The 27122-nt window shown below is 67.5% G+C and overlaps 1 protein-coding gene across 1 annotated transcript; it reads right to left on the reverse strand.

Moving 5' to 3' along the window:
• ARHGEF2 (Rho/Rac guanine nucleotide exchange factor 2) lies at positions 1-27122 on the reverse strand. The gene is given in 23 exon segments (XM_052665399.1): positions 1-111; positions 775-937; positions 1481-1654; positions 1656-1799; positions 2658-2708; positions 2782-2823; positions 3113-3180; positions 3656-3722; positions 4854-5053; positions 5678-5745; positions 6982-7151; positions 8390-8466; positions 9041-9328; positions 9871-9988; positions 10652-10777; positions 13144-13394; positions 14040-14186; positions 14974-15083; positions 15489-15618; positions 16335-16398; positions 16503-16570; positions 17905-18049; positions 27028-27122. Coding segments are annotated over 23 exon segments (2763 nt in total). The 5' UTR covers positions 27046-27122; the 3' UTR covers positions 1-37.

Below are 27122 nucleotides of genomic sequence, written 5' to 3' on the forward strand. Positions count from 1 at the left end.
GCTGCATGGGGGGGGTTGGGGGGGGTGAGGTTGGGCGCTAAGTGTCCGAGCCGCAGGCGTCCCCCTCGCGCAGCTCCCCCTCCTCGGGGATGTCGTGCATCCGCAGGAAATCTGGGGGGGGGGCGCAGCGTCAGCCCCCCCCACCTCAAGGTGTAAAAGGGGGGGGGGCGCAGGGCCCCCAAGAGCAGCAACAGCACCGCCCCCCGCCCCCCCCCATAAGGGGCTCAATGTGAGCCCTCCCCCCCCCCCAACAAAGCAGACGATCTGCCCCTCCCCCCCGCCATCACTGCCCCCCCCCCCAGTTGGGGCGATTCAGCCCCCCCCCCCCCAAACCCCCGCTAAGGGCTGCTGCCCCCCCCCAAAACCCCAATAAAGTTCAATGTGGCCCCCCAGAAAGGGCGCTGCCCCCCCCCCCCCCAAAGGGCAACATTCCCCCCCCCCCCCAAAAACCCCCATGGACCCCCCACCACTTGTGGCCACTGTGCCCCCCCCCCAAAAAGAGACCATTTGTAACCCCCCCCCCCTGCCATAAAGGCTCAGTGCCCCCCAATTAGGGGCAGTATTTCCTGTCCTGTCCCCCCCCCAATTAAGGGCAACATCCCCCCCCCCCCCCATGAGCCCCCAAACAAGAGGCTCTGTGCCCCCCCATGACACAACCGCCCCCCCCAGTGAAGCACACAGTGCCCCCCTCCCCCCCCCCCCCCCCAACCCCCACAGGGGCGTTTTGCCCCCCCCCCCCCCGAGGTCCCCACCGCCAGGGGGGGCTGCACCCACCTCGGGGGCTGCCGGGGGGGGAGCGCTCACACGGCTCCAGCAGCTCCTGCATGGCGTCCACCCCCCCCAGGGGGGGCGCGGGGTCCTGGTGGGGCTCCGGGGGGGGCGGGGGGAGGAAGGGGGGCACGGCGGCGTCGGGGGGGGGGCTGCCGGGGGGGGAACGCTGCGGACATTTGGGGGGGGTCAGCGGTGGGCGCCCCTGGGACACGGCGAGCCCAAAGGAGCCCCCCCAAATCCCACCAACCCTTCGGAGCCCCGCCTCAATGCCCCCCCATGGCCCCCCCCCCCACAAGACCCCCCCCAAAAAGCCCCACGGACCCCCCAACCCCCACCTCCTCATCTCCCCCCCCATTAAACCCCTCCCCCCCCCCACACAAACCCCCCATCCCCCCCATCCCCCCCCCCCCCATAAAACCCCATGGGAACCCCCCACAACCCCCCCCACAACCGCCCCCCCCATCTCCCCCCATCGGCCCCTCCCAAAGCCCCCATCAGAGCCACCCCTCCCTCAGGAGCCCCCCAAGCCCCCACCTCCCCCCACAGGAACCCCCACCCCACAACTCCCCCCCCATCTCCCTCCCCAAGGACCCCCCCCCAAAAACCCCTCCCCAGGACCCCCCCCACCAAACAGCCCCCCACAAGACCCCCCCTCCCCCTCCATACCCCCCATCCTCCCCTCCTCCCCCCCCCTCCTCTCCCCCCCCACCTGCTCTCCTTGCAGCGCAGCGCCCCCTGCCGTCGCTCCTCCGCGCCGCCCCGCCGCCCCCTCGGCGTCCCTCAGGCGGCCCCGCAGCGCCGCCGCCTCCTGCGCGCGCTCGTGCAGCTGCCGCCGGCAGCGCTGCAGCTCCTCCTGCAACAGCGCGTGCTGCCGCTGCAGCAACGACAGCTGCGCCTCGGGGGGGCGGCGGCGGCGGCGGCGTTGGGGGGGCGGCGCCGGGGGGCGGCGGGCTGCGGGGGGGCGGCGCCGAGCCGCGAGCCGCGTGCAGCTGCAGCTCCCAGCGCGTGTCCTGCAGCGCCGCCTGAGCCTGGAGGGGGGGGGCGGTGTGGGGCGGAGCCACGGCGCCCCACGGCACAGAGCGGCCCCATAGCGCCCCATAGCGCCCCATACCACAGAGCGGCCCCATAGCACCCCATAGCACACAGAGCGGCCCCATAGCGCCCCATAGCACCCCATACCACAGAGCGGCCCCATAGCGCCCCACAGCACACAGAGCTGCCCCATAACACATAGAGCCGCCCCATAGCGCCCCATAGCACATAGAGCTGCCCCATAGCACAGAGCCGCCCCATAGTTCCCCATAGCACATAGAGCCGCCCCATAGCACCTCATAGCACATAGAGCTGCCCCACAGCGCCCCATAGCACATAGAGCTGCCCCATAGCACCATAGCACCCCCATAGCACAGAGCCGCCCCATAGTGCCCCATAGCACATAGTTGCCCCATAGCGCCCCATAGCAATAGAGCTGCCCCATAGCGCCCTATAGCACACAGAGCCACCCCATAGCGCCCCATAGCACACAGAGCCACCCCATAGCACCCCATAGCACATAGAGCCGCCCCATAGCGCCCCATAGCACATAGAGCTGCCCCATAGCGCCCCATAGCACATAGAGCCGCCCCATAGCATCCCATAGCGCCTCACAGCATAGAGCCGCCCCATAACGCCCCACAGCATATAGAGCTGCCCCACAGCCCATATTGTCAGCCCCACAGCACCTCAGAGCATCCCACAGCACCCCACAGCGTCAGCCCCATAGAGCCCTGTAGCACCAGACTGACCGTAATGCCACCCCACAGCGCCCCACAGCACCACCCAGGACACCCCACAGTGTCAGCCCCATAACAGCACCCCACAGCGCCCCATAGCGCCGCCCCACAGACCTGCAGCTCCAGCAGGAGGCTGTAGAGGTTATTCAGGCGCTGATTGACCTCCTGTGGGGAGAGGGGGGAAAATGACGCTCTGCCCCACAGCGCCCCACGGCGGGCCCCACAGCGCCCCTCTCACCTCCTGGGACGCGCGGGGCAGCACCTGGTTGCCATTTCCATCCTGTAGGGAAAACACGGCATCACCCCACACATCCGCCCCATAAATCTCACCCCACACCCCACCCATCGCCTCCTGCCCCACATATCCCCCCCCCACATCCCACCCCATATATCCCACCCCACATCCCACCCCACATCTCACCCCATATATCCCACCCCACATATACCCCCACATCCCACTCCATATATCCCACTCCACACCCAACCCATCCCACCCCATATATCCCACCCCATATATCAACCCCACATCCCACCCCACATCCCACCCCATACACCCACCCCACACCCACCCGCTGTCCGGAATCTGAATCCGCCCCACACGTTTCCACGGCCCCATTCAAACTGTCGGTGTCACCATCTGTGGGGTCAGACGTGGGGGGAGGCTGTGGAGTCATCTGCTGCTCGCCCCACAGCGCACCCCATGCTGTGCCCCACAAGCACCCCACACCGTGCCCCACAGCGCGCCCCATGCTGTGCCCCCGCACCAACCTTCCCCCATACCGCACCCCACACCGTGCCCCACAGCACACCCACCCCATGCCCCACACTCTGCCCCACAGCACACCCACCCCATGCCCCACACTCTGCCCCACAGCACACCCCACAGCATGCCCCACATCGTGCCCCACAGCACACCCACACCGTGCCCCACACCGTGCCCCATAGCACCCCCCACCCCATGCCCCACACTGTGCCCCATAGCATCCCCCACCCCATGCCCACATCACACCCCACCCTGTGCCCCACACAGCGCTCCATGCCGTGCCCCACCCCGTCCTTCAGCGTGCCCCACACGTGCCCCCCCGGCCCCCCCCCCCCGGCCCCCCACTGACTGGTGGCCGTGGGTCCGACGCAGCCGTTGCTGTGGTTGCCGCACTCCCGATCCCGAACCAACGCCTCCTTCAGGCCTCCACTGCGCCACCAGAGACCCCGTCAGCCCCACATCCCCGTCAGCCCCACACCCACCCCGACTGTGACCCCCACCCCACAGCTCGGCTCCCCAAACCCATCCCCCCCTCCCCCCCCCAGCTGTTTGTGACCCCCCACTCTGACCCCCCCCCCACTCTGGTCCCCCCATGTGATCCCCCCCCAACTCCCCATTGCTGCCCCTCACGTGACCCCCCCCCATCACAACTCGATTTGTGACCCCCACCCTGACCCCCCAATCCCACCTCCCCCCGTTCCCCCCCCATTCCATCCCATTCCTCACCCCCCATTTCTGACCCCCCCCATCCCCGATCCCCCCCCGTTATCCCCTTTACCCCCATTTCCCCCAACCCCCACCCCACCCCCCTCCCCCCATCCCAGCCCCCCATTTCTGACCCCCCATCACAGCTCCCTATTTGTGACCCCCACCCCTCCCCTCCCACCCCCCCCACCCCCCCCACCCCAATCCCACCTCCTGTTACCCCCCCTCCCAATTCTACCCCCCCAGTTCTGACCCCCATCCTGACTTCCCCCCGACCCCCCATCCCACCCCATTTCTGACCCCCCACCTCAACCACCCCAATTCCACCTCCCCCCATGTTCCCCCCCCATCCCCATCCCACCCCCCCATTTCTGATCCCTGCACCCTGACCCCCATCCCACCCATTTTTGACCCCCATCCTGACCCCCATCCCACCTCCTTTCTGACCCCCCCCCACCCCATTTCTGACCTCCATCCTGACCCCCATCCCACCCCCTTCCTGACCCCCCCCATCCCACCTCCCCTCGTGCCCCCCCCCATCCCACCCCCTTTCTGACCCCCATCCCACCCCCTTCCTGACCCCCCCCCATCCCACCCATTTCTGACCCCCATCCTGACCCCCATCACACCCCCTTCCTGACCCCCCCCCCCCCATCCCACCTCCCCTCGTGGCCCCCCCCATCCCACCCCATTTCTGACCCCCATCCCACCCCCTTCCTGACCCCCCCCCCCATCCCACCCATTTCTGACCCCCATCCTGACCCCATCCCACCCCCTTTCTGACCCCCCCCACCCATCCCACCTCCCCTCGTGCCCCCCCCCCATCCCACCCCCTTTCTGACCCCCCATCGCCCACCCTCCCTGATGGCGCTGAGCAGCAGCGCGGTGCTGCTGCCCCCATTGGGGTCGCTGTGGAGCAGGGCGGGGGGGCCGGGGGCCGTGGGGTCGTCGCCCCCCCCCCTCAGCGCCTCCATGTCCGCAAACAGCGCCAGCTTCTCCTCCAGCAGCGCCGCGATCTGCCGGTCCTGCTGCTGCAGCCGCTCTGAGGGGCAGAGGTCAGGGGTCAGGGGTCAGAGGGCGCGGCCTGGGCAGCGGGGTCATGGGGACGTGGGGTCACGGGGCTGCTGCTCTATGGGGTCAGAGCTCAGGGGTCACGGGGCGAGCAGCAGGGCTGTGGGGTGAGCTTGGGGTCATGGGGTCATAAGGTCACAGGGTGAGAGGTCACAGGGCCGCTGCTGTGGGCGCTCTAAGAGGTCAGAGGTCAGGGGGCAATGGTCAGAGGGGCAGCGCGGTTGTGGGGATGCGGGGTCACAGGGCTGCCGCAGGTGCTCTAAGAGGTCAGAGGTCAGGGGTCACAGGGTGAGCAGTGGCACTGTGGGGTGAGCTGAGGGGTCAAGGGTCATAAGGCCACAGGGTGAAGGGTCACAGGGCTGCTGCAGGCGCTCTGTGGGGTCAGAGGTCAGGGGTCACAGGGTGAGCAGTGGCACTATGGGGTGATCTTGGGGTCACGGGGTCATAAGGTTACGGGATGAGAAGTCACAGGGCCGCCGCTGTAGGTGCTCTAAGGGGTCAGAGGTCAAGGGTCACGGGGTGAGCAGCGGGGTGAGCTGTGGGGTCAGGGGTCATAAGGTCACAAGGTCACGGGGTCGGGGTCGCGGGCGCCCACCCCTCAGTTTGCGCAGCGACGCCTCCACCTCCGTCTCCACCAGCGGGAAATCCTGCCGGCTGGGGCACCTGCGGGCACCGCGTCAGCGCCCCACTGCGCCCCATAGCGCCCCATAGTGACCCACAGCACCCATAGCATCCCACTACCCCACAGCGCCCCACCGTGCCCCACAGTGCCCTATAACACCCCATAGCACCCCACAGCTCCTCATAGCACCCCATAACACCCACAGTGCCCCACAGCGCCCCATAACACCCCACAGCACTCCATAACGCCCCATAGCACCCCATAACACCCCATAGTTTGCCCCATAACACCCCATAGCACCCCATAACACCCCACAGCACTCCATAACGCCCCATAGCACCCCATAACACCCCATAGTTTGCCCCATAACACCCCATAGCACCCCATAACACCCCACAGCACTCCATAACACCCCATAGCACCCCATAACACCCCATAGCACCCCATAACACCCCACAGCACTCCATAACGCCCCATAGCACCCCATAACACCCCATAGCACCCCATAACACCCCACAGCACTCCATAACGCCCCATAGCACCCCATAACACTCCACAGCGCCCCATAACACCCCATAGCACCCCATAACACCCCACAGCACTCCATAACACCCCATAGCACCCCATAGCGCCCCACAGCACCCCATAGTGCCCCATAGCGCCCCATAACACCCCACAGCACCCCATAGCGCCCCACAGCACCCCATAACAGCCCACAGCACCCCATAACACCCCACAGCACCCCACAGTGCCCCAACCTCATAGCACCGCACCCCCCCCGCAGTGCCCCACACCTCATCCCCAGCCCATCTCCCAGCCCCACGGCTCACCCCACAGCCCCACATCACCCCCCCACCTCACCCCCAGCCCCCCAGCTCCCCCCATCCCCCCAGTGCCCCACAGCTCACTTCCCAGCTCACTCCCCAGCCCCGCGGCCCCACATCACCCCCCAGCACACCCCCACCTCGCCCCACAGCTCACACTTCAGCCCCCCCCATCCCACAGCGCCCCACAGCTCACCCCCAACTCGCTCCCCAGCCCCCCAGCCCCCCCTCCCGCCCTCCTACGGCCCCACACCACCCTCCAACACCCCCAGCCCCCCTCCCAGCCCCCCGGCTCCCCCCTCCTCCCCACATTTCCCCCCACAGCCCCCCCTCCAGCCCCACATGGCCGCTCAGCACCTCCCAGCTCAGCCCCCCGGCGCAGCTCAGCTCGCAGCCCCCCGCTCACCCTCCCAGCCCCCCGGCTGCCCCCCGTCCCCACAGCCCCCCGCTCACTGGCTGACGGCCTGCTGGATGAGGCGCATCCACAGCGTGCGCTCGTCTCGCGAGGCGGCGTGCAGCTCGTACATCTCGGGGGGGGCGGCGCTGAGCAGGAAAAGCCCCTTCTCCTGGTTGGCCACGTCCCTCACCAGCAGCTCGTGCAGAGAAATCACCGCCGGTTTGTCCTGGGGGGGCACGGAGCCGGGGGTCGGCGGGGGGGAGGGGGGCAGGGGTGGGGGGCTGGGGGTGTGAATGGGGGGGGGGAGTTGGGGGGACGTGTGGGGTAAAGGGGTGTGAGATGGAGCTGCTGGGGGGTGGGGAGGGTTTGGGGGGGAGTGTGAGTGGGGGGTGCATGGGGTGGGGTGTGGAGGAGTGTATGGGGTGGGGGTTGGGGGGATGTGGGGGGTAAGGGGTGTGAGATGGAGCTGCGGGGGGGTGGGGAGGGTTTGAGGATGGGGATGTGGGAATTGGGGTGGGAGAAATGGGGGGTGGGGGCAGCAGAGAGGGTGTGTATGGGGTGGGGGTTGGGGAGCGGTGAGGTTTGGGGGCTGGGAGATGGGGGTGGGGGGATGAGGGGGTGGGGAGCATGAAGGAGCTGTGCATGGGGTGGGGATATGTGGGGCTGGGTGGGGTAAGGGGGGGTGAGATGGAGCTGCTGGGGGGGTGGAGGGGGTTTGAGGGGGAGTGAGAGATGGAGAGTGGGGCTGGGGGTGTGAGATGGGGGTGTGAGATGGGGGTGTGTATGGGGTGGGCTTGGGGGGATGTGGGGTTTGGGGGGTGGGAGATGGGGGTGTGGGCTGTAGGGGTGTGATGGGTGGGGGGTGAGCCGGGGGGAGTGCAGAGAGTGTGTATGGGGGGGGGTGAGATGGGGGGTGATGGGGGGTGGGAGCAGCAGGTAGGGGTTGGGGGGTGGGGAGCGGAGAGGGGGTGGGGGGGGCTGTGGGTTTTGGGGGATGTGAGATGGGGTTGTGGGGCTGGGGACGTGAGGGGGGGCGATGGGGGGAATGGAGGAAGTGGGGGGGCATGAAATGAGGGTGCAGAGGTGGGAGGTTGGGGGGCAAGGGGTGGGGGGGTGGGGTTGGTGAGGGAGGAGGGGGGTGGGAGGGGGAGCAGGGGGTTGGCGGGGAGGAGGTGGGGGGGGACGAGGGGTTTGGGGGATGATGGGGATGCAGGGATGTGTGGGGCTTGGGGCAATGAGCTTTTGGGGAATGAGGGGGGGCTGCAGGGTGTGGGGGGGGGCTGAGAGGATGGGGGGGCTGGGGGGCTGTGAGGAGAACAGGGGGCGTGAGGGGCGTTGAGGTGTGGGGCGGGGGCTGCAGGGTGCGGGGTTGGGGGTGGAGAACGGGGAAGGGGCGGGGGGTGACGGGGCTTCGCAGGGTGGGGCTGTGGGGCTGGGGGCCGCGTGGGGCGGCGTGGGGCTGACCGTGGTGGGGAAGGAGAGCTTCTGGTCCTTCTCCTGCAGGAACACGATGACGTCCGTCATCAGCAGCAGCAGCACGTCTGGGGGGAGGGGCTGTCAGCACTTTGCGGCCCCACAGAGCCCCACTGAGCCCCATAGAGCCCCACTGAGCACAATAGAGCTCCACTGAGCCCCATAGAGCCCCACTGAGCCCCATAGAGCTCCACTGAGCCCCACAGAGCTCCACTGAGCCCCATAGAGCCCCACAGAGCCCCATAGAGCTTCACTGAGCCCCATAGAGCCCCACTGAGCCCCATAGAGCTTCACTGAGCCCCACAGAGCTCCACTGAGCCCCATAGAGCCCCACTGAGCACAACAGAGCTCCACTGAGCCCCATAGAGCTCCACTGAGCCCCATGGAGCCCCACAGAGCCCCACAGAGCTCCACTGAGCCCCACAGAGCTCCACTGAGCCCCATAGAGCTCCACTGAGCCCCATAGAGCCCCACAGAGCCCCATAGAGCTCCACTGAGCCCCATAGAGCCCCACAGAGCCCCATAGAGCTCCACTGAGCCCCACTGAGCCTCACGGAGCCCCAGACGCCCCCAACGATCCTCGCGTGACTTTTCAACCTTTGACCCCGTGACCCCCGCCCCACGTGACCCCGCCCCCCCCACCTTTGAAGCGCCCCGCCGCGGTTTTCCACAGGACGCAGCCGCTGTGCAGCAACTTCCGGCGCAGGAGTTCGTCCCGCCCGAAGGTGGCGCAGCCGCTTCCGGCGTCGTTTCCGCTTCCGGGCCGGCCGTCGGCGCGCAGCTGCAGTTTGGCGCGGCCGTCCACGCGGCGGTACACGTCGTACAGGCGCATGCGCAGTTCGTACTCGCGCACCTCCGCGTTGATGGCGGAGATGAGGTCCTTCACCAGCGCCAGGGCGCGGCTCAGCTCCGCCGCCTCCGCCTCGTCCTCTGCCGACAGGAGTGTGGGGCGCCCCATAAGCACCGCCCCATAAGCACCGCCCTATAGGCACCATAACACACAGCCGCCCCATAGCGCAGCACTGCCCCACAGCGCGCAGCCGCCCCATAGCGCTGCACCGCCGCATAACACACAGCCGCCCCATAGCTCAGCACTGCCCCACAGTGCACAACTGCCCCACAGTGCTGCACCGCCATATAGCACACAGCTGCCCCACAGCGCACAGCCGCCCCATAGCGCTGCACCGCCGCATAACACACAGCTGCCCCATAGCTCAGCACTCCCCACAGCGCACAACTGCCCCATAGCGCTGCACCGCCCCATAGCGCACCGCCTCCCCACAGCGCACAGCCGCCCCACAGCACACAGCCGCCCCATAGCGCACAGCCGCCCCACAGCGCTGCACCGCCCCACAGCGCACAGCCGCCCCACAGCGCACAGCCACCCCATAGGGCTGCACCGCCCCACAGCGCTGCACCGCCCCATAGCGCACGGCCTCCCCATAGCGCAGCAGCGCCCCCCAGGGCCGCACCTCGGGAGTTGCGCAGGATGCGCTCGATGAGCACCGGGTATTTGGTGATGCGCTGCGTGACCAGCAGGATGCACTCCGGGACGCCGTGCCGCCGCAGCAGCGGGGAGCGCGCCATGCGCTGCGGGACGGCAGCAGAGGGGTGGGGATGGGGGGCCGAGGGAGGATGGGGGTGAGGGGAGCGGGCAACGGGCTGCGGGGCTGGGGGGGGGCGGGGGTGGGGAATGGGGGGCGGGGGGACGGGGTGTGAGTCCATAGGGGGGCTGAGGGGTGGGAATGGGGGGGGCACGGGATGGGGGGTGGGGGATGGGGGGGTGCGGGGGGCTGAGGGATGGGGGGGTGGAATGTGGGCTCTGGGGGTTGAGCAGGTGGGGAACGGGGCGGGGGGGGTTGGGGGGCTGAGGGGTGGGGAGTGGGGGATGGGGAAGTGGGGGAATGGGGAACAGAGTGATGGGGGATGGGAGGAAGATGGAGCTGTGGGGGAATGGAGCTGTGGGGCACAGAGCAGCTGAACTGTGGAGGAATGGAGCTGTGGGGGATTGGAGCCATGGGGGAAGCAGGGAATGGGGCTGTGGGGCTTTGGCGGAAGGGGGCTCTGGGGAAAGGGCTGTGGGGCAGGGGGCTGTGGGGGAATGGAGTTATAGGGAATGCAGCTACGGGGGAAGGGCTGTGGGGGAATGGAGGAATGGAGCTATAGGGAAAGGAGCTGTGGGGCAGGGGGCTGTGGGGGGGCGGCGCAGTGGGGCGCAGCGGCCGGCAGCAGCTCCCCCCGCCCCCCCTTTACCCGCACGAAGGCCTGCAGCCGTTTGTCCCGCGCCAGCAGCTCCTTGTATTCGCGCAGCGCCGCGCTGTGTTTGCTGCAGAACTCGGCGTAGCATTTGCGCAGCTGGTCTGCGCTCTGCCCTGAGAACTGAGGGGAACGGTGGGAATCAGCGATGGGGATGATGGGAAATGGTGGGAATAAAGGATGGGGATGATGGGAATCAATGATGGGAATGATGGGAATAAAGGATGGGGATGATGGGAAATGGTGGGAATAAAGGATGGGGATGATGGGAATCAATGATGGGAATAAATGATGGGAATGATGGGAATGATGGGAATAAATGATGGGAATGATGGGAATAAACGATGGGGATGATGGGAATAAATGATGGGGATGATGGGAAATAATGGGAATAAATAATGGGAATGATGGGGATGATGGGAAATGGTGGGAATAAATAATGGGGATGATGGGAATAAATAATGGGGAATGATGGGAAATAATGGGAATGATGGGAATGATGGGAATGATGGGAATAAAAATGGGAATGATGGGAATAAATGATGGGAATGATGGGAAATAATGGGGAATGATGGGAATAAATGATGGGGATGATGGGAATAAATGATGGGGATGATGGGAATAAAAATGGGAATGATGGGAATAAATGATGGGAATGATGGGAATAAACGATGGGGATGATGGGAAATAATGGGAATGATGGGAATAAAAATGGGAATGATGGGAATCAATGATGGGAATGATGGGAATCAATGATGGGGATGATGAGAATAAAAATGGGAATGATGGGAATAAATGATGGGAATGATGGGAATAAATGATGGGGAATGATGGGAAATAATGGGGAATGATGGGAATAAATGATGGGAATGATGGGAATAAATGATGGGGATGATGGGAAATAATGGGGAATGATGGGGAATGATGGGAATGATGGGGAATGATGGGAATGATGGGAAATAATGGGGAATAATGGGGAATGATGGGAATAATGGGAAATAATGGGGAATGATGGGGAATGATGGGAATGGTGGGAATGATGGGGAATGATGGGGAATGATGGGGAATGATGGGAATGGTGGGAATGATGGGGAATGATGGGGAATGATGGGGAATGATGGGAAATAATGGGGAATGATGGGAATGATGGGAATGATGGGAATGATGGGGAATGATGGGAAATAATGGGGAATGATGGGAATGATGGGGAATGATGGGAAATAATGGGGAATGATGGGGAAGCAGGGCTGCCCCCCAGCACCACTGCAGCTCCCATGGGGGCACGATGCCACCCCCGTCCCCGCTGCAATGGCCGCCATTTCCCCCCCTGCACCTCGCTGTCCCCACCCGCGCCATGACCATCTCCCAGTGCCCCCTGGGACAACCAGGACGTCCCCCATCGTCACCAGAGCCACCCCTGCCCCCACCCTGATGGCCACCGTGTCACCTGCTGCCACCCGCTGTCACTCCAGCGCCCCCTCCTGGCCCACCAGGACTTCAACCCCCCCCCGTGCCACCAGTCATCCCGGTGCCCTCACCTGGTGCCCAGGATGTCACCCAGTGCCACCCAGCGTTCCCCAGTGCCACCTGATCAGCATCCTTGCGCCGTCCCCCCACCCGGCTCACCAGAACGCCCCCCAGTGCCCCCAGTGCCCCCAGTGCCCCTGCTGGGCTGACCAGGACATCCCCCAGTGCCCCCCTGCCCCCCCAGGCAGACCAGGATGTCCCCCAGCGCCCCCCCACTGTCCCCACGTCACCCGGTGCCACCCAGTGTCACCTCACTGTCCTCCCCTGGCTGACCAGGGCGCCCCTCAGTGCCACAGTGACCCCAGTGCCCTCAGCTGGTGGCCACGATGTTTCCCAGTGCCACCCAGTGACCCCATGGGGCTCATCGTGATGTGCCCTGGTACCGCCAGCGCCCCCACCTGCCTGACCAGGACCCCCCCCATGCCAGGACTCCCCTCCCCCCATACCTGGCTGACCAGGACCCCCCCCACACCAGGACCCCCCCCATACCCAGCTGACCAGGACCCCCCCCATACCAGGATCCCCCCCCCCCACAAACCTGGCTGACCAGGACCCCCCCATGCCAGGACCCCCCCCCCCCCATACCTGACTGACCAGGAGCCCCTCCATACCAGAACCCCCCCATGCCAGGACCCCCCCCCCATACCCAGCTGACCAGGACCCCCCCCCGCACCAGGACCCCCCCATACCCGCCTGACCAGGACCCCCCCATGCCAGGACCCCCCCCATGCCAGGACCCCCCCCATACCAGGACCTCCTCCATGCCAGGACCCCCCCCCCACCCCCCATACCCAGCTGACCAGGACCCCCCCCGCACCAGGACCCCCCCCATACCTGCCTGACCAGGACCCCCCCCATGCCAGGACCCCCCCCATACCAGGACCTCCCCCATACCAGGACCCCCCCCCCACCCCCCATACCCAGCTGACCAGGACCCCCCCATGCCAGGACCCCCCCCATACCTGGCTGACCAGGACGTCCCCCAGGCGCTGGATGACGAAGTTTTTGCTGCTGCCCCCCACGAGGGAGAGGCGGCGGCGCTGCAGGAGCTGCGCCAGGAAGCGTTGGTGCAGGGCGCTCAGCTCATCCACGCAGGGGAAGACGGCGTTGACGGCGCCGGGCTGCAGCTGCAGCTCCTCCAGCATGGCGCGCCGCAGCACGCTGCCCATGATCTTCAGCGTGCGCACGTGGTGCAGCTCCGTCTGCATCAGCTCTGGGGGGATGGGGGTCAGCGGGGGTCACGGCGCGGCCCCCAGGCGGGGCGGCCCAGTCCTGCCCCACGGCGCAGCTGCACGAGCGCCCGGCCGGGAGCCCACGTCCCCCTGCTACCCGTCCCCGCGACCCCAGCTCTGCAGCCCCCCCCGCAGCCCCATGTCCCCACCTGCGTCCCCTCACCTACAGCCCCACATGTCCCCACCTGCGTCCCCACCCCACACCCCCACCCGTCCCCGTCTCTCTCCCCAGTCACATCCCCTGTCCCCACCCTGGATTTCCCACCAGTCCCCACGTCCCCATCTCTGTCCCCCCCCCAGCCAACCAACCCAAACCCCCCCACCCCCCATCCCGTGTCCCCGTCCCCCATCCGACCCATCCCCACATCCCCGTTCCTGTCCCCCAGCTCTGCATCCTCACCCCTTGCGTCCCGCCCGTCCCCACGTCCCCCACTGTCCCACCCCCGTGTCCCCACACCCCAACCCGTCCCCCCATCCCCACCCCCCATCCCCACATCCCCACCCCAGTCCCCTTTCTGTCCCCATCCCCACACCCCCGTCCCTCCCCACACCCCCACACCCCCGCATCCCGATCCCCATCGCCACCCCCCGTGTCCCCATTCCCGTCCCCCCGCCCCCCGTCTCACCATAGATGACGTCCTGCCGCTTCATGACGTCGGCGCGCTGCAGCTGCAGGAAGGCGCCGTCCACCGCCAGGCTCCACGAGTCGGCCGCGAAGTCGCGCTCGTCCGCCTCCAGCTCCGCCAGCAGCTGCTGCACCACCGCGTCGGGGCCTGCAGGCGGGGCCCCGTGTCACCGTGCCCCCACGTCCCCAATGCCCACCCCTGTGTCCCCACGTCCCCCATACCCATCCCTGTGTCCCCACATCCCTGTGTCCCCATGTCCCTGTGTCCCCATGTCCCTGTGTCCCCACGTCCCCCATCCCCATCCCTGTGTCCCCATGTCCCTGTGTCCCCACGTCCCCAATCCCCATCCCTGTGTCCCCACATCTCTGTGTCCTCATGTCCCCAATGCCCACCCCTGTGTCCCCACGTCCCTGTGTCCCCATGTCCCCAATGCCCACCCCTGTGTCCCCACGTCTCTGTGTCCCCACGTCCCCCATCCCCATCCCTGTGTCCCCATGTCCCTGTGTCCCCACGTCCCTGTGTCCTCATGTCCCCAATGCCCATCCCTGTGTCCCCACATCTCTGTGTCCCCATGTCCCCAATCCCCATCCCCATGTCCCCATGTCCCTGTGTCCCCACGTCCCCCATCCCCATCCCTGTGTCCCCATGTCCCTGTGTCCTCATGTCCCCAATCCCCATCCCTGTGTCCTCATGTCCCCACGTTCCCATCTCCCCTCATCCCCGTGTTCCCCCATGCCCACACCCCCATCCCCACATCCCCGTGTCCCCAGTCCCCATCTCCGTGTCCCACATCCCTGTGTCCCCAATTCCCATCCGTGTCCCCACACCCCCGTGTTCCCCCGTCCCCACATCTCACACCCCCACCCCCACATCCCCCCATCCTCGCGTCCCCACATCTCACACCCCCCCTCCACCCAAACCCCCGCGTCCCCACCTTCGTCGATGAGGGACTCCACAGACAGCGTGCGGTTCCGGACGTTCAGGGAGTCGGTGGACTGGGACAGAATGCGGCGAATCCCCAGCGCCGATTCGTCATTGAACGTCCTGGGGGGGAGGGGACAACAGCACAGCGGGGGCGGTGACTGGGGGCGTCCAACCCCAGGGACACCGCAGGGACACCGCAGGGACATCCTGAAGGTCACACATAGGGACACCCGAGGACCCCTCCCCAGGGACACCGGAAGGACCCCCCCAGGACCCCCCAGGAGCCCCCCAGGACCCCCCAGGACCTCCCAGGACCCCCCCAGGAGCCCCCAGGAGCCCCCCAGGACCCCCCAGGACCCCCCAGCACCCCCCCAGGACCCTCCCAGGACCCCCCAGCACCCCCCCAGGACCCCCCCAGGGCCACCTCTTGGGACACCCCAAGGACACCCCGAAGGACCCCCCCCCCCCCAGGGCCACCTCTTGGGTCATCGCCAGGCCCCCCCCCGGTCCCCCCGCCCCCCTCACCCCGCGATGTTGGTGGTGGAGACGCTCTTGGAGAGGGACAGCGAGGGGCGGCCGCGGCGCGGGCCCAGCAGGGACTGCCGGAAGCTCTCCGAGGGGTAAACGGCCGAGTTGGGGCGCTCGCGGGGGGCAGCTGGGATGGGGGGACGGGGGGATGGGGTCAGCGCAGCCAGCGCCGCAGGGAGACCCCCGGCTGGGCGCCCCCCCCCCCCCCCCACGTGCCCCCACCCCACACGGGGTGCCCCCGGCCCACCCAGGGGGTCCCGACCCCCCCCGGCCCACCTCAATCTGCTCCCACCCCATCCCTGGGGGCCCCCAGTCGCCCCACGTGGCCCGATCCCAAAATGTCTCCCACCCGACTCAGGGCGTCCCCAATCCATCCCTGGGGGTCCCCAACCACCCTTGATGTCCCCGAAGCGTCGCCAGCCCACATCAAGGTGGCCCCAAACCATCCTGGGGTCCCCCAGGTGCCCCCAACCCACCCAAGGTGTCCCCAACCCATCCCAGGGGGTCCCCAGTCACCCCACGTGACCCCATCCCAAAACGTCCCCAACCCGACTCAGGGGGTCCCCAGTCCATCCCTGGGGGTCCCCACCCCACCCCCATGGCCACAACCAATCCCCAAACGTCCCCAGCGAATCCCAGAGGGTCCCCAGTTGCCCCCCATGGCCCCAACCCACCCCAAAGTGTCCCCAACCTGCCCTATGGCCCCACCCAGGGGTCCCCAACCCACCCAGGGGGTCCCCAAAATGTCCCCAGCCCCCATCAAGGTGACCCCCAACCCATCCCAGGGGTCCCCAACCCTTACGGAGGGTCCCCCCCCCCCCCCCGCCGCCGCCCCCCACTCACTCTTGTTGCGCAGTGACACCGACTGCAGCGCTGTGCTGTTCTTCAGCAGCGCCGCCTTCTGCTGCTGTGGGGGGGGGGGGAGGGGGGGGGGGGGCACATTGTCACCGCGGTGTCGCCCCCCCCCACCGCCCCCCGCGACCCCCAAACCCCCCGCCCCCCCCCGCTCACCTTCTGCTTCACCTTGGTGCAGTTGGGCAGCGTGTCCTTGCAGCGGTTGTGGATGGTGACATTGCAGGCTGCCAAGGGGGGGGACACGACGTGACCATGAGGATGAGGACCCCCCCCAGCTCCCCCCGCCCGACATCTATGGGGCGCAGCCCCCAGCCCCACGGCGCCCTGCCCCCATGTCCCCCTGTTTTATGCCCCCCACATCTCACGGCCCTGTGTCTCACATCCCCCTGTCCCCCTGTCCCTGTGCCCCACGGCCCTGTGACACCGGGTCCCACGCCCCCACGTCCCCCTGCCCCCACTTCCATCTGTCCCCATGTCTCACATCCCCGTGTCCTTCTGTCCCCATTCCCCATCTGTGTCCTATGCCCCCACGTCCCTCTGTCCCCACACCTCACACCCCGTTGTCCGTTTGTCCCCATCTCCTCCAGCCCCACGTCCCCACGTCCCCACGTCCTTGTCCCCCCGTGTCCTACGCCCCCATGTCCCCATTTTCATGTGTCCCCATGTCCCTCTGTCCCCGTTTTCGTACCCCCACGTCCCCACGTCCTTCTGCCCCACATCCCCACATCCCTCCATCTGTGTCCTACGTCCCCAACTTCCATGTCCCCACACCCCCATGTCCCTCTGTCCCCGTGCCCCACGTCCCTCCGTCCCCACACCTCACGTCCCCGCGTCCTTTTGTCCCACGTCCCCCCGTCCCGCACCCCCCCCCCTTCCCCTATGGGGCGACATCCCCACGGCGATGCTCACAGCGCCTTGCAGTGCGCTCCTAAAGGAGCGGGAACACAGCGCAGCGCTGCCCCATAGCAGCATCACCCCATAGCAGCATCACCCCATAGAGCAGCACGCACCCCATAGCAGCGTGTGGGGCTGAGGGATGCTGCCCCACAGACGCAGCAGTCCCAGCAGCAGCCGCCCACCCCTGCGGCAGCGCAGCGCTGCAGCACCGGCCCACGGCGCAGAGCCCATGGTGCAACACGGGGCTCCGAGCTCCCTGCCCCACAGCCACCCCACAGCCGCCCCACAGCCGCCCCACAGCCCGTCTCACGGCCAGCCCACATCCAACCCCACATCCAACCCCACAGCTGCCCCACAGCTGCCTCACGGCCACCCCACATCCAACCCCACAGCCGTCCTACAACCCATCCCACAGCTGCCCCACGGCCACCCCACACCCAACCCCACACCCAACCCCACAGCTGCCCCATAGCATACTTCGCAGCCGCCCCATAGCCTGCCCCACACCCACCCCACACCCCACTTCATAGCTACCCCACAGCTCACAGCTCACCCCACAGCCATCCCACAACCCGCCCCACAGCCACCCCACAGCCACCCCACAGCCTGACCCACAGCCGCCCCCCGGCCCCCCACCCCCCCCCGGCCCCCCGGCGCTCACTGGGGCAGATGAGGGCCTCCTTGGCGGTGATGCTCTTGTTGCAGGCGAAGCACATGGTCATCCCCGACACGGTGATGGTGGTGAAGAGGTGCCCGTTGGTGTAGCGCGCGTCCTTCTCCTTGCCCTCCTTCATCCTCTCCTTGCTCTGCCCCACAGCACGGCCGCTCGATCTCCCCGTAGGGCCGCGGCCCCCAGGACCCCCCGGCGCGGCGCCCCGACCCCCGGCCGCCCCCCGGCCCTGCGGAGGATCCCCCATAGCGGCGGCGCGGCGGAGCCGAGGGAACCGAGGGAAGCGGGCGCCCGATCGCGGCTCCCCAGCGCGTTTCCACGGCGACGGCGGCGGATGCTCCGACGTGTGAACCCCCCCCCCCGCCCCCCCCCACCCCCCACGCCGCCACCCCCCAGCGCCCCCAGACCTTGCGCGGCACAGCGGGGCCCACGTGTGGGGCGGCCCCACAGCAACACGTGGGGGGCAGCTCAGCGCTATGGGGCAGCGCCGGGGGGCCCTGCGCCCACCCCAATATGGCCCCCCAGAGATGGCACTGCCGTCCCATTGCCCCCATCCCGCTGCCCCCAATCTCATCCCATTGCCCCAACCCACTGCCCCCATCCCCACCTATTGCCCCCATCCCCATCCCACTGCCCCCATCCTGCTGCCCCCATCCCCACCCCATCACCCCCATCCCCACCCCATCGCTCCCTGTCCCCACTTCCATCATTCCCAGCTCCCACCTCACCCCATTCCTGTTCCCATCCCATCCCACCCCCTTCTCAATTCCCATCCCATCCCATTCCCTCCCAGTTCCCACCATTATCCCAACCCCATCCCATCCCGTTCCCATCCCAATTCCCATCCTCACCCCAGTTCCCCCCCATCGCTGACCCACAGGGACGCACAGGGGTTCGGCCCCTCAAGGACCCCCCCCCCCCCCATAGGGTCCCCCCCTTCCCCCCCCCCCCCCCCACAGGCAGATCTCCACTTGACCCCAAATAACCCCTGTGGGTTTGGGGTTTGGGGGCACAGCACTCACACTGCGACCCCCACCGCAGCCCCCCCCCCAAACCCCAACGCCACTGCACTCCTCCCATGGGGGCGCTGGGAGTAATGGGGGGTGATGGGGGGGGGCTTCACCCCAAAAAGTCCAAATGGGATCAAATGACCCCAAAAAAGCGAACCTCCCCCCCCCAGACCCCAAAGCAGCCGACAACTCCAACGCCCCTCACACGCAGCCCCTAAATCCACCCCCCCCCCCCGGCTCCCAATCCCAATGCCTATAATGGGACCCCCCCCATCCCCCCCCCCCGTGCTTTTGGGGTCACCAACAGTCGGTTGTGCTGCAGGAAATGGGGGCTCACAGCACTGCAGCGGGGACCCCCCAGCGCCCCCCCATTGTGCCCCCCCCCACTGACAGCTGCAGGCTGAGGCTGGTGGCCGCGCTCCAAATGGCTGCGATCCGCCCCCCCCCCCAGCTGTCACAGCCCCCCCAAAATGAGGGCGTGGGAACCGAGCCCAGAATGAGCCCCAAAATGGGGACCCCAAAATGAGACCCAAATCTGAGAGACTCCAAAACTGAGAGCCCAAAACAGAGACCCCAAAATGGAGACCCCCAAACTGGGCTCCCCAAAACTGACACCCCAAAAAGTGAGACCCCAAAGTGAGGTCCTCAAAACTCAGACCCTAAAACAGAGATCCCAGATTGAGACCCCAAAACTGCGGCCCCCAAAACCGGGACCCCAAAAAAAGAGATTCCAAATTCAGGCTCCAACACAGAGACCCCAAAAACTGGGATCCAGACCTGAGACCCCAAAGCGAGGTCCTCAAAACTCGAACCCCAAACCGAGACCCCAAAACCGAGACCCCAAAACCGAGCCCCCAAAACCGAGCCCCCCGGGGCCCCGATCTCCCAGCAGACATTTCGCAAGCAGCCCCTCCCCACTGCCGAGACCCCAAAATGGAGACACCAACCCCCCCCAACGCCGCCCCCCCCCCAGGGCTGAGATCCTCGACGCTGAGCCCCAAACCGACCCCAAAACGGCGACCCCAAAAATCCGCCCCGATCGCCGCCCCCCCCCCCAGCTGAGGCCGCACGAACTCACGGCAGCGCCGCCGCACCACGTGACCGGAGGGGGGGGGGGGCGCACAGCGTTGCCCCCCAGCCCCCGTTCCGCCCCCAACCCGGGGCTCTTTGCGCCCTACGTCCCCTGCGGGACCCCAGCCCCCCCAGCCCCCATCCCCCCCCTTGGGGGTCCCTACGCCTCCACCTCCCCCCCCCAACTTTATGACCCCCCCCCCCCCGGGGTCTCCGTGCCTCATTTCCCCCCCCCCGTCATTCCGCCCCTTCCTCTGCCCCCCCCCCCCGGCGGCTCGTCGCCCCTTTCGGTCCCACCCCCCCCCCCGGGGGTCTCCGCGCCTCAGCTCCCCCCGCCCCCCCTTTGTGTCCCGGACAATAACGGCCATTTCCGCCGCAGGAAGAGCCCCCCCCCCACCCCCCCGCGGCGCCGGGCAGCGCCGCACACAAAGCGGAACGGGAACGGGGGGGGGGGCCTCGGTGGGGCGGCCCGCATTGTTCCCCGCACAATGGGCCGCTCCGCAGCGCTCGCGGTCCACGCGCGCCCCAACCCCGCGTGGGACGGGACGGAACGGCGGCACCGAGCGACGGCCGGAGCCCCGAGCGAATCGCCGCCCCGCCGCTCCCGACAGACGCGACAGAACCCCGATCAGCCCCGACAGAGCCCCGATCGATCCCGATCCATCCCGACTGATCCCGGTCCGGTCCCGATAAACACCGGCAAACGTCGACACGGCGCCGTCCGAAGCCTCGAATCGCGACACCGACGACCCCCCCCCCAAAAAAACAACAAAACCAACCCCAAAACTCCGAAGGAGCCCCAGCAGCGCCCGGAACCACCGCCAACCCCGAACCGCACGCAGCCCCACCGCCCCATAACCTCACCGCCCCATAACCTCACCGCCCCATAACCTCACCGCCTCATAACCTCACCGCCCCATAACCTCACCGCCCCACCGCCCCACCGCCCCACCGCCATCCCAACAAAGCCCCATAACCTCCCACCCCCGACCAACCCCACAAAGCCCTGTAACCCCATCACCCCAACCCCCGGAACCACTCCAACAAAGCCCCATCACCCCATAACCACCCCACGGCCCCAAACCTCAACACCCCATAACTGACAAAAGCCCGGAACCCCAACGAAGCCCCACAACGAACCCCACAGAACCCCATCAACCCAACAAAGCGCCGTGACCCCAAACCCCAAAACTCCATCAAAACCCCGGAACCACACAAAGCCCCACAACCCCACAGCAGAGCTGACAAAGCCCCACAACCCCGTCACCCCAAACCCCACAACCCCGACAAAACCCCGACCCTCTGATTCCCCCCCCTTCCTCACACACTGCCGCTCCCCCCCCCCCGGCCCCATAACTCCCCCCGCTATGGGGTTTTCTCCCTCCCGGCCCCACAACTCCCCCCTCCCCCCGGCTATGGGTGCCCCCCCGGCCCCACAGCCCCCCTCCCCGCTATGGGGTTTCCCCCCCCGCTCCCACCTTGCCGCTCCGATCGCCCCTCGCCGCGATCCGGGACATCCCCGTCCCCCCGCCCTATAGGGCTCCTCCCCCCCCGGGGGCGGCCCCACAGCCTCGTGCAGCCGCGGGCTCTTTGTTTTAGGGTCGGGGGCCGCTCCGGCGCTACGGGGCGGAGAGGGGTCGGAATTGGGGTCACCCCATAGGGTCACCCCCCCCCTCCCCCCATGGGCATAAAGATGGGGTCCCACTGTTGTGGGGGGAGCCGTCATCCCCAGCCCGGGGGGGGAAAAACCCCATCGGTGGGGCATCGCCCTAAAAGGGGCGGGGGGGGGACGGGGACGTGACCCCAGTGGGGGGCATCACCCCAAATGGGGGGGGGCGTCACCCTACATGGCCGTGTGACCCCAACGCCCCATAAGGGACAGCAGAGCAGTGGGGACGGAGCACCTGGAGAGGCTTCTGGGGTCCTCAGCAACACCTCGTCCTGCCGGCCCCATAAGTGCAGGCAGCCCCATAAGAACAGCTGGCCCCATAAGAGTGGCCAGCCCCATAAGCATAGGCAGTCCTATAAGTGCAGGCAGCCCCATAAGCACCACTGACCCCATGAACACAGGCAGCCCCATAAGCAGGGCAGTCCCATAAGAACAGCTGGCCCCATAACAATGGCCAGTCCTGTAAGTGCAGGCAGCCCCCATACGGGTTGCCAGCCCCATAAGCATCGCTGACCCCATAAGTGCAGGGCAGCCCCATAAGCGCGACTGACCCCATAAGTGCCGGCAGCCCCATAAGCCCCGCTGACCCCATAAGTGCCAGCAGCCCCATAAGCCCCGCTGACCCCATAAGTGCCAGCAGCCCCATAAGCCCCGCTGACCCCATAAGTGCCGGCAGCCCCATAAGCCCCGCTGACCCCATAAGTGCCGGCAGCCCCATAAGCCCCGCTGACCCATAGCGGCGCCGTGGGCCGCGCACAAACGTTATTGTTGGCACCGCCCCACTGCGCCCCGGGGGTCGCAGCTCCGGGCCGCCCCCACAGCGCCAACAGCGCGCCTTTGTTGGGGCAGCGCGGGGGGCGGCGGGGCGGAACCGAGCAGCCCCAAATGCCGGCCCTGCACCCAAAGCGGCTCCTGAAGCCCAAACCCAAACCCCCGTCCCGAACCCCAAACCTGGGTCCCAAAGCCGGTTCCCAAATCCTCAATCCTCATCCTAAACGCTGGCCCCAAACGTCGGCCCCAAAGCCCGGACCCAAACCCCAAATCCGCCTCCTCACTCCTCATCCTAAACCCCACCCCCAGCTCCTCAATCCCGGTCCCAAATCCTAAATCCTGATCCCAAACCCCAAACTCCAAACCCTGACCCAAAGCCCCCTCCTAACCCTGAGTCCTGGTCCTAAAGCCGATCCCAAAATCAGTTCCCAAAGCCCGGTCCCAAATCCTAAACCCGGGTCCCAAATCTCAAGCCTTGGTCCCAAACCCCAGAGCGACGTCCCAAATCCCAGCCCCAAACTTCCCTGTGATGCCACCGATGGGCCCCAGCTGTGCCCCATAGAGCCGCGGGGGTGCGGGATCCGGGCTGACCCCACAGCATCCCACAGCGCCCCACTGTGCTCCACAGCGCCCCACTGTGCTCCATAGCACCTCATTGTGCCCCACAGCTCCCCATTGTGCCCCACAGCGCCCCATTGTGCCCCACAGCGCATTTCCTTCCCCGGAGCAAAAGCCTCCATGCAAATTTCGTTTCCACTTCCCCCAAACGCCGCCCCACAGCCAAGGGGCACCGCTCCCCCCACAGGGCACAACTTTTCCCCATAGGGCCCAGCTCCCCCCATAGGGCACAACTTTTCCCCATAGGGCAGGGCGTTCCCCCATATCTGTGGGGCGGCGTCGAGCCGCGCTCCACCCTTCCCCTGAAAAAACCCCACACCGACGGAAGGAAACGCGCAGCCGAGGTTCGCTCCACCGCCCTCCCGAGGGGCAGAATGTGGGGCGGGATGTGGGGCGGCCCCATGGATGTGTGGGGCGGGAGGCGGAAAACCCCGTGAGCGTCACGTGGGGGGGGGGGAGGAAGCGCAGCGCGGGGAGACGGGGGGCGGGGGGGGGCTGCCCCATAGCCAGGGGACCCCGAGATCTGTGGGGCACCCAACGGCCGTGGGGATCCCAACAGCTATGGGGCGCCCCGAGATCTATGGGGCGCCCAGTGGCTGCGCAGACCCAAAGTCTGTTGGGGACCCCGAGATCTATGGGGCATCCAACGGCTCTGGGGACCCCAAGATCTATGGGGCGCCCCACGGCCCTGGGGACCCCCCGGGCCACGTGGAGAGCCCGATGTCCGTGGGGAACCGTAATGAGCGCCCATAGGAGACCCCAACCCCGCACCCACGGGGACCCCAACATCTGCGGGACCCCAAAACATGCGGGACCCCAACATCTGCGGGACCGCAGGGCGCGGGGAGCCCCGATATCTGTGGGGGAACCCCGACGTCTGTGGGGACCCCCGGACCTATGGAGGAACCCCGATATCAGGGGACCCCGACATCCGGGGGGACCCCGACGTCCAGGGGGAGCCCCGATCCCGAGGGGGGACCCCAATGTCGGTGCGACCCCAATGTCGATGTGACCCCAATGTCGATGTGACCCCAATGTCTGTCTGTGACCCCAATGTCGATGTGACCCCAATGTCGGTGGGTCGCCACGCTCGCATCGCGGTCCCGCCTCCCCCCCCCCTCCCTTTCGGCCGCCGCCGTGGCTCCGCCGCCCCGCGCCGCCCCGCAGCTCCGCCAGCTCTTCTCCCCCCCGCCCCACTTCCGCCCCGCACGCCTCCTTTTGGGGTCCCCCCCGTCCCCCCCTCCCCGCTCACCGCCGGCGCCCCCCGGCCGTGCATGGCGCCCCGCGCCGCTCCGCGCTTCCTCAATCGGGCCGGTCCCACCCACGGCCCCCCCGGCACCGGAACCGCGCGGAGCTGCGGGCACCGAACCGCACCGCCGCCCAAAGGCGCCCCGCAAACACCCCGCAGCCCGGGACCCCGCTTTCCGTACTGACCCCATAACTCCAGCGGTCCCACGCCCCCCCGTGATCCCACATCCCCCACTGACCCCCCAACCTCCCCAGTGACCCCACGTCCCCCCACGACCCCATAACTCCCCACACCCCCACGATGACCCCACGAGCCCCTGTGAACCCCATGACCCCCCCAGTGACCCCGCACCCCCCTCAATAATCCCATAACCCCCCAATGATCTCAAATCCCCCCACGACCTCAGACCTTCTGGTGACCCCACGACCCACATCCCATAGCGACCCCACAAGCTGCTGACCCCACATCCCCCAGGGACCTCATAACCCCAACGACCCCATAACCCCCCACGACCCCACACCCCCCAGGGACCCCGCATCCCATAATGACCCCAGCACCCCTCCAGTGACCCCACGTCCCCCCTGACCCCACATCCCCCCACCATCCCAGATCCCTCGATGACCCCACATCCCCAGTGACCCCACAACCTCCTGGTGACCCCACAACCCTCCCCAGCGGTCCCGCATCCCCCCCCGGTGACCCCACAACTCCCCTCAGTGACCCCCATCACCCCATAACCCCCACTGAACCCATAACCCCCCAGTGGCCCCACACGTCACCCCCATCCCATGGGGTTCCCCTATGGGGTTTCCCATTTCTTCCTGCCCCACCCCACCGATGTCCCCCCCCCCCCGGTGCCCCCCCCGGTGCCCCCCCGCTGTTCCCGGACCCCGCAGGGATTTGGGGGGGGGTTTATGAGGGAGTTGTGTGGGGTCAGCAGCTCGCGGGGTCGCTATGGGACGGGGGGTCACTGAGCCGCGGCCCCCCGCGCCCCTTCTGCCCCCATTTGCCCCCATTGGGCTGCAGGGGCGGAGGCGGGGCGCAAAAGCCCTAAAAGCCGTTTTTGGGGCTGGGGGGGACGGGACGCCCGGAGCCCTTTGGGGGCACAAAGTCACCAAATCCCCGCGGCGGCACCGGGGGGGGGGGGGGGGTGAGGGGGGGGGGCAGGGCCGCCCAGCGCCGCTGATGCAATCGGAGCGCGGGGGGGGGGGGCGGTGCGGGGCCGGAACACAGCGGGAAGGGGGGGGGGGGGGGGGGGGGGGGCACAGCGGCGCTGCGACCGGAGCGGGAGCGCAGGGACACCGGGACACCGGGACACCGGGCTGGGAGCGCCGGGTCGCCCCACACCGGGAGCGCCGGGGACACGAAGCGGCGCAGCGCCCGGCGCACAGAGCGGCACTCCGCTGCTCCTTCGCCTCGTTTCCTCCGCCGCTGCGTGGGCGCTGCCCCGACCCCACAGCGGCCCCGTAGCGCCCCGTAGCGCCCCGTAGCGGCCCCAAGGCTGCCACGCAGTGTCCCATAGCGGCTCCACAGCGGCCCCATAGCGCCCCATAGCGGGCCCATGGCAGCCCCATGGCAGCCTCATGGCAGCCCCACAGCGGTCCCATGGCAGCCCCACAGCAGCCCCATAGCAGCCCCATAGCAGCCCCACAGCAGCCCCATAGCAGCCCCATGGCAGCCCCACAGCGGTCCCATAGCAGCCCCATAGCAGCCCCACAGCGGTCCCATAGCAGCCCCATGGCAGCCCCACAGCGGTCCCATAGCAGCCCGACAGCAGCCCCATGGCAGCCCCACAGCGGTCCCATAGCAGCCCCATAGCAGCCCCACAGCGGTCCCATAGCAGCCCCATGGCAGCCCCACAGCGGTCCCATAGCAGCCCCATGGCAGCCACGCAGTCCCATAGCGGCCCCACAGCGGCCCTGCAGCAGCCCCACGGCTGCCCCACAACGGCCCCATCCCCTCCCCACGTTTTGGGGCCCCCAGACCCCGTGCTGCATTTTGGGGTTCCCCATTCCAGCACCGCATTTTGGAGCCCCCATTCCAGCACTGCTTTTTGGGGTCCCCATCTGCTCCTCAACCCCACACCGCATTTTGGGGTCCCCGCAGCTTCTCCCCCCAGTATGGGGTCCTCATCCCCACATTTTGGGGTCCCCGTCCCCTCCCCACACTTTGGGGTCCCCACTCTCATTTTGGGGTCCCCAATCCTTTCCCCACATCATGGGGTCTCCCACCCCCTTCCCTTATCTTGAGGTTTCCCTCCCCACATTTTGGGGTCTCCATCCTCCCCCCACACATTGGGGCTGCATCCTTTCCACACATTTTCGGGTCCCCCATCCCCTCCCCAAACATTGGGTCCCCCCTCCCCACATCTTGGGGTCTCCAATCCCAACGCTGCATTTTGGGGTCCCCCATTCCCTCCCCACATTCTGGTATCCCCACCCTCACCCCACATATTGGGCTCCCATCCCCTCCCCACATATTGGGTCCCCCTCCCCACATTTTGGGGTCTCCATCCTCCCCCCACACATTGGGGCCGCATCCTTTCCGCACATTTTCGGGTCCCCCATCCCCTCCCCAAACATTGGGTCCCCCCTCCCCACATTTTACCGTCTCCAATCCTCCCCCCACATTTTGGGCTCTCCATCCTCTCCCCACATTTCAGTGTCTCCAACCCCAGCGCTGCGTTTTCGGGTCCCACTCCCTGCCCCCCGTCCGGGGTCCCCTACCTTCACGTTCCCGGTCATCCTCCGGATGAAGCCGCGGGTTCTGCCCGGGGGGCTCCCGGCCCGCCCCCCCCCTCGGCCCCACGGCTGCGGGAGCG

Source organism: Tympanuchus pallidicinctus, unplaced genomic scaffold (assembly GCF_026119805.1).
Source record: "Tympanuchus pallidicinctus isolate F22 unplaced genomic scaffold, pur_lepc_1.0 scaffold66, whole genome shotgun sequence".
Taxonomy (NCBI): domain Eukaryota; kingdom Metazoa; phylum Chordata; class Aves; order Galliformes; family Phasianidae; genus Tympanuchus; species Tympanuchus pallidicinctus.